This window comes from Prinia subflava, chromosome 15 (genome assembly GCF_021018805.1).
Source record: "Prinia subflava isolate CZ2003 ecotype Zambia chromosome 15, Cam_Psub_1.2, whole genome shotgun sequence".
Lineage (NCBI taxonomy): Eukaryota > Metazoa > Chordata > Aves > Passeriformes > Cisticolidae > Prinia > Prinia subflava.
In genome coordinates, this window is record NC_086261.1 from 315,199 (window position 1) to 325,855 (window position 10,657).

The following is a 10,657-nucleotide window of genomic DNA, read 5'->3' on the forward strand; positions in this document are numbered from 1 at the left end:
AGGCGGGTCCCAAGTCCGTTTATTGCCCGCCCCAGCCCCGCGGCAGCCGGTACAACAGCGTCCCGTCGGGGGCGCGCACCTCGCGCCCGTGCCCCGCTCCCCGTGGCGGCGGCGGGGCCGTGGCGGCGGCGCTCAGCGCCCGCTGGTCCTGCCGCAAGCGGCGGCGCGGTGAGGGGCAGCCGCGGCTCCGCAGCACCCGCCGCACCACGTCGGTGCTGACGCCAAAGCCCTGGGCCAGGCGCTCCAGCGGCCATTCCTCGGGCAGCTCCCGCCGCAGGAACCTGCGGGCACGGGCACGGTCACCGGGGCGGCGACCGGGAGGGCGCGGCGCGGCCCGCCCGGCCCCGCGCTCACCGCAGCTGCTCCATCGCCTGCCAGGTCAGGGCGCGATCGGGGGCTCGGCGCTCCCCGCCCAGCTCCCGCCGCAGCCGCTCCATCCGCGCCGCCGCCCGCCGCCGCCGCGCCCTGCGGGGAACACGCGTGAGCGCCCCGGCCACACGGGCCCCGACCGCGGGCCCACCGCTCCGCACCTCTCCGCGTCCTCCAGCGCCGGGTCCGGCGGCTCCGGGTCCCCGGGCCACGCCGCCGCCGCCCGCCGCGGGGCCCGGGCGAGGAGCGGGAGCGCCCGCAGGCCGCGCTGGAGCAGCACCGCCATGGCCGGGGACAGGCCCAGGAACGGGCGGGGCCGGCGGGGGAGCGGCCCCTGCGGCGAAAGCGAGGTTCCGACGGGTCCGGAGCCAGGTGGCCTCTGCAGGGCTTCGCCGCCGGCGGTGGTGGGTCACAGACATGAGTGCAGCGGGCAGGGCACGAACAGGGGCACAAGCACCAGTCTCCTGTGCTGGCAGAGATGGAGCCTAGCCGGGGCGGGAGGCCAGAGCCAAGCTGGGCCCAAGCTCTGGCCAGGGGTCTCAGCAGCTGACCGCAGAGTTGATGGAGGCAGCCAGCCCATCTAGCAAGTCCTGGTTCTCATGCAAGCACACATGGGAGGAAGGCTGAGCCCTCGGCCATGTTACCTGGGCTTTTCATGCTGTGAGCGTGTGAGGCACTGGCTTGGGGCAAGGTGCTGGCATCGTGTGACATACTGACATGGCAAGGCTCTGCCATGGTGTGAGGCATGTGTGTCCTGCATGTGAACGGCAGTGGCCATGGGAAGCTCCTGGACCACAGCAGAGCTGAAGATGCCATCACCTGTGGGCTGCTCTGGGCTGGCAGGGGAAGCCGGAGGACAGCTGCCTTCATCGGAGGATGACAGACTACCAGTGTCACCTGGAACAGCACAGATAGATGTGGGGCTGTGCAGAGCCAGCAGCTCTGCAGGTCAGCAGCCCCCACTGCCCTTCCCAGTGGGGCTTGGCCCTGGCAGCCCCTCCTCTGCCCCTGGTCCTAAGGCTGTAAAGCCAATGCTGGGGAGCCAGGCAGGGCTGGTGAGGATGGAGGGTGAGAGCATGGGCAGGGAGTATGGTGGGAGGGAGGCCTGGGAAGAGAGTGGGGGCTGTGCTGTGCTACCATGTCTCCTCTGCCCCCCAAGAGCTAAAGCACCCCTTTGACTTGCCTGGCTTCTCACACTTCCCCCCAATGCCTGCACATCAACCCTTGATCCTGGGAAACCACCCATGGTTCTTCCCTGTCCCTGCAAATGGGATGCTCCAAGCCTCAGACAGAGACTTCCAGTGGTTACCAGTGCCCCAAGCAGAGCACGGTGACCCTTTTGCAGTGTCCCAGAATCCCCGAGAGCTCCACCAAGCCCACCCATTCCTCCCGGCCTGGCAAGGCCAGGAGCATCCACAGGAAGGTGACGCATACTTACAGTCTTCAGCCTGGGCTGTGGTGGCAGGGAGCTGCTGGTCTTTTGTGTGGCCACAGGGCTGGGTGGTGGCCGCCCCCTCTGCCTGGCCCTGCAGCCAGCCCCTGGCCAGCACCCGCGGGCCCTCGGGCCGCGCGTGGTACGGGACGCTCTGGCCTCGGATGCAGAGGGGCTGCATGTTGCTGGGATTGGGGCCTGGGATGTGCTGCAGCAGGGACTGGACTCTTCGGCTGTGTATGACCCTCTGTCCCAAGGGCTCAGCTGGGACTCCCAGGAATGAGATAAGCATCATTAAATCACGGGCGTTGTGGTCCCTGATGACATCCCAGGGAAACTGCAGCTGGAAGGAGGGAAGGAAAATGGCCATGGCTTACTTCTGTAGGCCTTGGCAGAAGATGGGAAGGAAAAGTCTTCTGTAGTCATGCCCAGGTGCTCACTAAAGCATCAGGCTGCACTCTGTCCCCAAGCATGCCCCCACCACCATTCCAGACTCACATCATCCTGAAGGCACAGCAGCTGATCTGCCTGCAGCAGACCCCCACCCTGCCCCCCCAGAGATGCTCAGTGCCCAATTCCCTTCTGTGTGGGGTGGCTCTGGGCAATGCCACTACCTGGCTCGGGAGGGCACAGGATCCCTGAGTGTCAGCTGTGGAGAGCAGCTGGGAAAGCTGCTCCGGGATGCCCAGGTCTCGGATCAGCTTCTCACGCTGCCGCAGAGCATCCACTCTCCTCTTCTCTTCATGTTCCACGATGTCCTGGGGCTGCATGGAGTTGTACTGCATGCACTGCACCTTGGCAGAGAAACACCTGAGCTATAGCAAAGCTGAAGCTGGGATAACACACAGGTGAGACAAAGCCATGAGCTGCTCCAGCCCTTGGGACAGTCACAGTCTCAGGCTGGGACAGAGATCCCAGTGAGAGCCAAAGTGGAAAGGCACAACACTGGTGCTTGCAAGTACTACCAACACAAGTTGTTGACTCTGAACTTCCTGCAGGGAGTCAAATCTGGAATTTCTGCTCCATGGGTGCACCAAAGGCTTCCAGAGCTATGTCAATGACTTGGAGAGCCCGTGGACAATGCTGACACTGAGGTACCTACCTTTCCATCCCACAACTTGGTGCTTTTGTGAGTGAGGTGCATTGTAGGGGCTGTGCTTTTATTCTGCATGCTCTCTGCTTTCTTCTTCCTGGTGACACCTTCCAGCTTTTCATTTTTCAGGCGCATCACCTCCAGCTGATGCCTGCCACAGAACAACAGAGTCACTCACTGGCTCAGAGCCACAACAGCAAAAGGCTGTGGGGCCGACTGCAACCTGAGGACATTTACTGCAGGGCAAAGTTCTGTATGAATAGCCCATAATAGAAGTGTGCCAAGAGATGGGATGGGATGCTTGTAAAGAGACTTCTAAAAAAAGAAATGCCCTTGGATCAGGCTGTGCCTGCCAAAAGGGAGGGGGATATTTGGGAAGTAGTGTCTCCAGGGTCCAAAAGTCAATGGAGTTCTGCCCTTGCCTCTCTGGAGTCCAACTAAAGGAGCCACTTTGCTGTGGTGCCACAGTATGTGAAGGCTCCTTCCTTTCCCTTCCCACTCTCCCCACTTTCTTACACCTGCCAAGCAGCAGAGTTGCTCCCCAGGAGGGATCAGGAGGAAGTGGTCTCCGTGCCACCTGTGAGAAGCGGGTTTCCACAGGAGCCGCGTACCTGGCATGCTCTTCTCGTGCCTTGGATGCTATTGTTTCCTGGAAGAGGGACCTGCTCTGCTGGAAGAATGGCTCATACTTCTCTGTCCCAGGTGCTGGGTAGATGCGTCGGAACCCCCCCAGGTGCTCGTTCTCGTAGGTTTCAGCCTGTGCCAGCCAGGCAGCCTGGCTGCTCTCCTGCTCCCTGCGCCTGCAGCAGGAGGGAGGACAGGGAACAGTGGAGGGAGGCTCTGGGACAGGCAGAGTGCAGGGCTGACATGCTCAGCATGTCCCAGGATTATCCCAGGACTCCTGATGGAAACAGCAGCTGGAAAGAGCCATGCCTTGCCTGCAAGGCAGCTGGCTCACTGAACACGGGCTTGTGAAAGGACATGCAGGCAGAGGAAGGGAAAACCCTCAGCCCGGGAAAGGGCTGCTGCCCTGGAGAAGGGCCCATGCCCAGGCTACCCCCAGTTCCTGAGGCAGGGCTGTGGTTCCTCAGGTGAGCATCCCTGCCAGCCAAGGATGCTGGCACTGCCCATCCCCAGCAAAAGTGATGACAAGCAGATGCAGCTTGGGGAGAGCTCTGTCAGGGCCCAGAGCACAAGGTGCCACAGATCTCCTGGCACCCAGAGAGGAGTCCTGGCTCCTCCTTGCAGGATGCAGATGGCTGGGAGCTCAGAGGCTGCACAGTGCCATGGGCTCTGGGAGCTTCCAGCAGCCAGCCCTGATGTTATCCTGCTCTGTCATGCCCTGTCTTTGCTCACTGGAGACCTGCAGCACTGTGGGGGAACAGCGATACCTGGACTCACGGGGAGGCTGGTTGGGCTGAAGGAGCCGTTCCTTCACCCGCCGCTTGTCTTCCTCCAGCACCTTCCTTCTGTCGCAGGCGTGCACATTGATCAGGTTGAAGGTGTCACACAGAAGGGCATGCTTCACCTCATGGTCTAGCTGAGAATCTGTGTTGAAGCTGGGAGAGTGGTTCACCTGCCAAGACAAGCAGGTAACCTAACCTGGTACTGCAGCTCCCAGCCCATAACCCCAGCCACACCCCACACTGCCCATGGACGCTCTTCTCTGTGTCAGAGAAGGGAAGCAGAAAGCCACACACAGCACTCTGTCCTGCAGTGTGCTGCCCAGTTGTGCCACAGGTCACCTGGATCCCACCCCAGAGCAGGGGGCAGCTATCACAAATTCAGGGTGCTCACAGGACAAGGGGTCTGAAGGCTTGGGAAACTCCCTGTTGTTAGATGGTGTGCAGGAAATGGGTTCTCTTGGATCTTGCTCACAGCAGGTTGTTTGGCTTCACAGCCTGGTTAACTTTGTGAGCAAGGTAGCCCTTTTGAATCAAACAAGCCCTGTTCATCCCAACCCCCCTGTCCTAGTCCCCCCAGCTCTGAGCTCTCCACTCCTTCCTCACCTCCAGCAGCCATGGCTTCAGCCTTCTATCCAGCAAAATGTCAAAGCCCAGGATTTCAAAGCAGGCACAGCCAGTAGTGTGGCTGGAGAAGCAGCTCTGGTAATGGTGTTTCAGCACAGGGTGAGCTGATATCAGTGTCTTTATAACAATGTCATCAATATCTGCCCAGAGCTTTGATGTGTCATGGCTGTGCTCTGCCATCCAGGTATTCAGGGTGGACAGCTTCCTGTGTGGGGAACAGGAGGTGGTAAGGGCTCAGCTGTGTCACCTCGGGGAAGCTGAGGTAAACCAGTGTCCCCAGGCACTGTTCTTGCAGTGCTCGGACATGCCAGTACCTCTTGCTGCCCACTGTGTCGTCCGTGACAAAGTTCTCATTGTGTTTGTTGATTGCATAATTGGTCAGGTGCATGCAGATATCACCCTGGCAGGGAATCACAAGAGACATTTGTTCACTCTGAACCACTGAGCAAGAACAGGAACAGCCCTGCCAGATACTCCCATGTTCTCTTCTGCCTGAAGCATGGGCAGAGTAGGAATGGTGTGGAATTGAGCACGCTTATCAGGGCCAGAAGCAGAACATGCTGCCCAGAGACACTGGGGGCTTCATTCTGCAGGTTTTCAAAACCTGATAGGGTGAGACCCCAAGAAACCAGATATGAATTTATTGTTGACCAAGTTTTGAGCATGAGGTTGGAGACTTCCAAGGTTCCATCCAAGCAAACAACTCCGTGATTCTGTGGTAATGCCAGTAAACAGCCCAAATGTGGGGCCCTGGGGCAGATCTACTATCTCTCCTGAAATACCACCTGTGAGGAGGACGAAGGGGTATAGAGGAAGAACAGGAAAGCATCAAGCTGGGACTCCTGCAACCCCCAATAGCTGTCTTTTCAAGGCCTGGAATGGCCCCAGGACAAGTTAAGGACTGTCACCTACAGATACAATATGAGTTTTTTTGAAACTTCCTTTTTACCAGGTTTCTCGTGCTGTGATCGATGTACCTCATGGTGGCAAACCGGGCCAGGCCCTCCTTGTAGAGGAAGATCCTCAGCGGGTCACAGGATGTGACCAGCACGTAGATGCGCATGTCAAACTTGAAGCCATAGATGAGGAAGGGCTGTGAGGAAAGAGGCAGGAGCAAGGGTGAGGTGAAGAACTGCTCTGTCTGCCCGTGCTGCCCAGCAGAGGGGCAAGCTTTGTCTGTGTCCCCGATGTGCCGCAGCCACACCAACAGCTCCAGCAGACCTGAGCAGACCCGGAGAGCCCAGGCGTGCTGGCAGAGCGAGGAGGCTGGAATCCTACCCCAGTGTTCTGGGACTGGCCCAGTACCTCAGAGATGTACTGCTGACATATCATGCGTTCCCCGTGCTTGATCTCCTCTGGGTGGTGGGTTATGAAGATCCCTCTTCCCTGGCAGCTGTTGTCAGGCTTGCAGATGAATGTTCTTCCTTTCCTCATGGAACTGTAGGCATGGAAATCCCCATAGCTGTGCAAGGAAGGAGTGATTATCACCAACTGCAAAATACACCCCTCTGAACTACCCTCCTAACAGCTGGGTACTGAAACCATGGTGCTGCAGGCCAGCACACACTGAACTTCTGCAGGGGATGAATCGAACCCCCATTCCTAATCTACAGGAGTCACAGATTGCTCCCTGCGTGACCTCACCCCATTTGCATCCCACCTTTTCCCTGCACAGATCTCCATCTACACGGGGAGGTCTGCAGAGGAGACCACGGTGTGTGCCAAAGCAGGTTAAGGTTTGGGCTCTGGTGCCCAGCCGGAGCAGGCGAGCAGCCTCCCTGTCCCTGTGTCCCCTGTCCCGTGGCACTCACTCAGCCGGCAGGCACCACGTGCGGGGGAAGATGTTGTACTCCTTGGGGAAGAGGCGCAGCATGCGGTTCAGGTTGCGAGCCAGCAGGTCCTTGCGGCACAGCTCGATCATGCCCGGGAAGTGGTTGATTTTCTGAAAGTGGGACAGAAAAACCCAGATCAGAGGAGGCCCTGTGGGGACGGATTCTCCTGACCCCGAGGCAAGCCTGTGCATGGAGAACCAGCGAGAGAGAACCAGGCCTGTGGCTTTCTTGAACTACTGCTGGCGGGTGAGATTTCCTACAGCTGCTTTATCTGAGCTTCACCAGTGATTTATCTTAGCCCTGGAGCAGCATAAGAGCCATTTATCATCAACAACTGTTTATTTCACAGCACATCACAAGGCTGGAACACTCCTGCTCCCACCACAGCTGCTGAATGCTGCTGGTGACACCAACCAGGGACATAGCACAAGCAATGGCATCTGACTCTGTGCTCTGGAGGCGAGGCACAGACAGCTCATGGCACAGCACTGGGTGCTCCTGTTTCACTCTGCCACAGGCTGTTCCACAGCCAGCCTTGTGTCACCCTCCTTCCTGCAGTTCCTGCTGGGCAGCTGTTTTGTTTACCTGGAAGCGCTTCATGTCCATGAGGCGGTCCAAAGTGACCGTGCTGTCTGTCCAGTACACCGTCCACTCCTCGTTTTCTCCCGCTTCCTTCAGCCCGCAGTGCTGCGCCGCCCGCCGCACTGTGCCAAGGCAAGCAGTGACAGGGGCCAGGCACGGGAGCCATCACAGGGACTGGTAACCCCCCAAAATACCCAGGGATGGAATAGTGAAACAAATCTCTGGCTGAGGAGCCACATACAGGGGGTATGCCCCCCAAAATAACAAGGGATGGAGTATGCAGCTCTCCGGGCTGCAGTTCCCCTCTCAGAGGTGTAAGGTTATTGGCATGACCCCTTGGAAGGTGTCAGGAACACCAGTTTTATCTGGCTAACCCCCCAAGCCTCTGGCTGCAAGTGTTCTGGGAGCTCTTAACCCTCTAATTCCACCTCTCTTGAGGTGCCAAGGCCCCTCAATGGCAGGGTTGAACTTCCCATGGATCTCGCACCTCACAGGCAGATACAAGTCTTGTGAAGGTGTGAATTTAATCTCTCAAATCAAAGGTTTTTCAGGCAGCAGAACACAGCTCAGAGGGAAAAGATCTCTGCTGGGATGGTTCATGCTAGTGCCAAGTATGAATTTGGGAGGGCTGGGGAGGTGATGGGGATCCACACACACTAAGATCCCTTAGCAAGTTAGATTAATAACCCCCCTCAAGGGCCAGGAGTTTGTTCTTTCAAAATAGAGCTTGTGGAAGGAAAGAGGAGTGGGAGAGAAGAGTGGACGAGCTCCCTGGAGTCACTGGGATAAACAGCACAGGGCGAGGTTCCAGGCACAGATCCTGCTCACTACCAACTTTACTTTAAACAGCTGATAACCCTCAGGTTCTGTCTCCAAGCCCAGGTAGTCCCTTGCACTTGCACCTGTCCCTTGTACCTGATGGAACCCTTCTTGCCCGTTTTAGCAGACAGCTGGCAAACGCAGGTGTGGGGGGTGTTAAGGGCTTGTGCTGCTGTTGCACATTTTAAATTGGGAGAAATCTCAATCCAAAGTGTGACAAACTCCCCACTAACACGGGGCCCTGTGCCAGTCACTGGCAGCAGTAAATAAACCAGTGGGAACTGGGTGCCAGCACCGCTCCCGGCTGGGCGGGCACCTGGAGAGCCTGCGGGTGTTGGCTGGAAACCCGCAGGGAGCCCTCGCCCTCGACTTACCACTCTCGTACTTGCAGCCGCTCAGGTTGATGGAGGGGACACTGGAATAGAGAGGAGATGACAGCAGCTCAGCGAGGCACCGGGCCAAGGACAGAGAGGGGACACAGCCCCTATCCCCCATTACCACAGAGCACACCGGGCGGTCTGACCGAGCCGGCCCCGGTTCGGTACAGCCCTAAGGAGACGGGCAGGCTGGTCCTGGGCACGGAGCCGTGCCTGCCTGTGTTACTCAGGGGATCGTTGGGGCAATTCCAGGGGAACACTATTTATTTTGGGTCACCGGGACCCCGACTGGCTCCCGAGGACTGGGGAGCACCGGGCACCGGCTGGGCACTGTCCCACGGGGAGCAGCGGGGCCGGGGCACGGCTGGCCTGGGGCCGGGACCGAGGGCAAGTGAGGCAGCGGGAGGCGCCTCCGGGAGCGGCTGGATGGGCTCCAGCTGCCGGGGATGCTCCGGGGCGCTGTGGCCCCGCACTCGCCTGCGCTTTTTCCGCAGCTCGGGTCCGGCGGGGGCAGGGGGACGGTCCGGGGGGGCCGCGGCGACGGCCGCCTTCTCGCCCGGAGGGACTCCCGGGGATGGGCCCGGGCCCCCGTTCCCCTGGCTGCCGCCGCCCGCCGCCGCCATCGCACCGCGCCCGGGTCCGCCGCGTTCCCATGGCGACCGCACCATAGAGACGCGGGCACTGCGCGCAGAGCGGCCCCAGGCGGTCACGTGACAGTCACTTCCGCGTCCTTCACCAGCAGCGGCCCCTGCCGGTCCCGGTGCCGTCAGCTCCGCAGCAGCCCAGCCGCTGCCCGTGCCATCGGTTCAGCTCTGCAGCAGCCGCTGCCCGTGCCATCGGTTCAGCGCTCCAGCCGCTGCCCGTGCCATCGGTTCAGCTCTCCAGCAGCCGCTGCCCGTGCCATCGGTTCAGCTCTGCAGCCGCTGCCCGTGCCATCGGTTCAGCGCTCCAGCAGCCGCTGCCCGTGCCATCGGTTCAGCGCTCCAGCAGCCGCTGCCCGTGCCATCGGTTCAGCTCTCCAGCAGCCGCTGCCCGTGCCATCGGTTCAGTTCTCCAGCAGTCGCGCCAGCTCCCCGCCCAGGTGCAGCAGTTCGGGCTCGGGCAGCAGGTGCTGGCGGATGGCGCTCAGGGCCTGCACCTCGGTGATGTCCCGGTAGAGCGGCTCGGCGGGCAGCGGCAGCAGCCCTGCCAGCTCGCACAACGCCACGGCGAAAGGCTCACCCGCCTTGGGGCCGAAGAGTGGCCGGCGCGCCCACAGCAGCACCCGCAGCCCACGGCCGCCTCCGGCCCCGGGCCCCGCCGGCGGGTCGCCCCGCGTGGCCAGCACGTTGTAGGCCAGCCCGGCTCCGCCCAGGTGCTCTGCCGCCCGGCACACGGCCCGCGACACCGGCTCCAGCGCCGCGGGGCCGGGGGCGAAGAAGAGGAAGGCGGGGGCCGGTCCGGCGCGGAGCAGCCCCAGGCGCGGCCCCAGCGGCTCGGCCGGCGCCTCTTCCAGCGGCAGCGGGTGGTCCAGGTAGAACCCGTGCAGGTGCAGGTGGTTCACCGAGGCGCCGCCGCCCAGCCCGTTGAAGCCCACGCGGAAGCCGCGGTGGCCGCTGAGCAGCACCGCCTCCAGCGCCCCGTGCAGCGCCGGGGCCGTCAGCACCTGCGGCAGCCGCCGCGCCGGCTCCGGCAGCAGCAGGACGTGTCCCCGCTCCAGCGGGCTGGCGTTGATGGCCACCAGCAGCGGCTCGGGCGGCGGCCCCGGGCCTCCGGTGCGGCGCAGGCGGAACAGCAGCTCGGCGGGGCGCAGCCGGGTGAAGTTGAAGGCGCCGGGGTCGAAGGGATCCCGGAGGCTGCGGACGGGCTGCGGCGGGCGGCGCTCCGCGCTGCGCTGCTCGTTCAGCTGCGCCACGAGGCGCACGGCGCCGGGCAGGACGCGGGTGGGCAGCGGGCCCAGCCGGTACCGGAACAGCCCCCGCTCCATACGATCGCTCCAGCTCGCCAGCAGCACCCGATCGAACCGGGAGGGCGCGGAGTCCGGGTCGCCCCAGCCGGCTGCCTGCAGCACGAAGTCCTCCTCGCCGTACACGAACGCCTCGGGGTTCGGCTCGCCCTGCTTCCCTCCCGCCATCGCCGCCACC

At 61.5% G+C, this 10,657-nt stretch overlaps 3 protein-coding genes across 5 annotated transcripts; all 3 read right to left on the reverse strand.

The window, feature by feature from the left end:
- Window positions 1-2: 2 nt before the first annotated feature.
- Window positions 3-9,336, reverse strand: LOC134558737 (tubulin polyglutamylase TTLL13-like). Of its 3 annotated transcripts, XM_063412917.1 has the most exons (15): window positions 8,532-8,572; window positions 7,342-7,460; window positions 6,736-6,866; window positions 6,230-6,386; window positions 5,874-6,017; window positions 5,239-5,324; window positions 4,904-5,129; window positions 4,286-4,470; window positions 3,506-3,694; window positions 2,904-3,045; window positions 2,416-2,595; window positions 1,808-2,144; window positions 1,014-1,266; window positions 355-465; window positions 3-281 (listed from the first exon to the last, which is right to left on the reverse strand). In XM_063412917.1, exons 2-15 carry the CDS (start codon window positions 7,360-7,362, stop codon window positions 20-22), a joined length of 2,424 nt encoding a protein of 807 aa, XP_063268987.1. In that variant the 5' UTR covers window positions 7,363-7,460; window positions 8,532-8,572; the 3' UTR covers window positions 3-19. The 3 variants fall into 3 exon arrangements, with proteins under 3 accessions (XP_063268987.1, XP_063268985.1, XP_063268986.1); XM_063412915.1 differs by lacking the exons at window positions 3-281; window positions 355-465 and adding an exon at window positions 9,200-9,336 and having other exon boundaries at window positions 655-1,266; XM_063412916.1 differs by lacking the exons at window positions 3-281; window positions 355-465 and adding an exon at window positions 9,200-9,336 and having other exon boundaries at window positions 655-1,266; window positions 2,416-2,589; window positions 7,342-8,572.
- LOC134558744 (cuticle collagen 2-like) lies at window positions 8,579-9,203 on the reverse strand. Its single transcript, XM_063412931.1, has one exon. The coding sequence runs from the start codon at window positions 9,200-9,202 to the stop codon at window positions 8,798-8,800; it is 405 nt and encodes a 134-aa protein (XP_063269001.1). The 5' UTR covers window position 9,203; the 3' UTR covers window positions 8,579-8,797.
- Window positions 9,337-9,440: 104 nt separating the features above from the next.
- On the reverse strand, window positions 9,441-10,653 carry GDPGP1 (GDP-D-glucose phosphorylase 1). Its single transcript, XM_063412926.1, has one exon. It carries the CDS (start codon window positions 10,645-10,647, stop codon window positions 9,580-9,582), a length of 1,068 nt encoding a protein of 355 aa, XP_063268996.1. The 5' UTR covers window positions 10,648-10,653; the 3' UTR covers window positions 9,441-9,579.
- Between the last annotated feature and the right edge of the window lie 4 nt (window positions 10,654-10,657).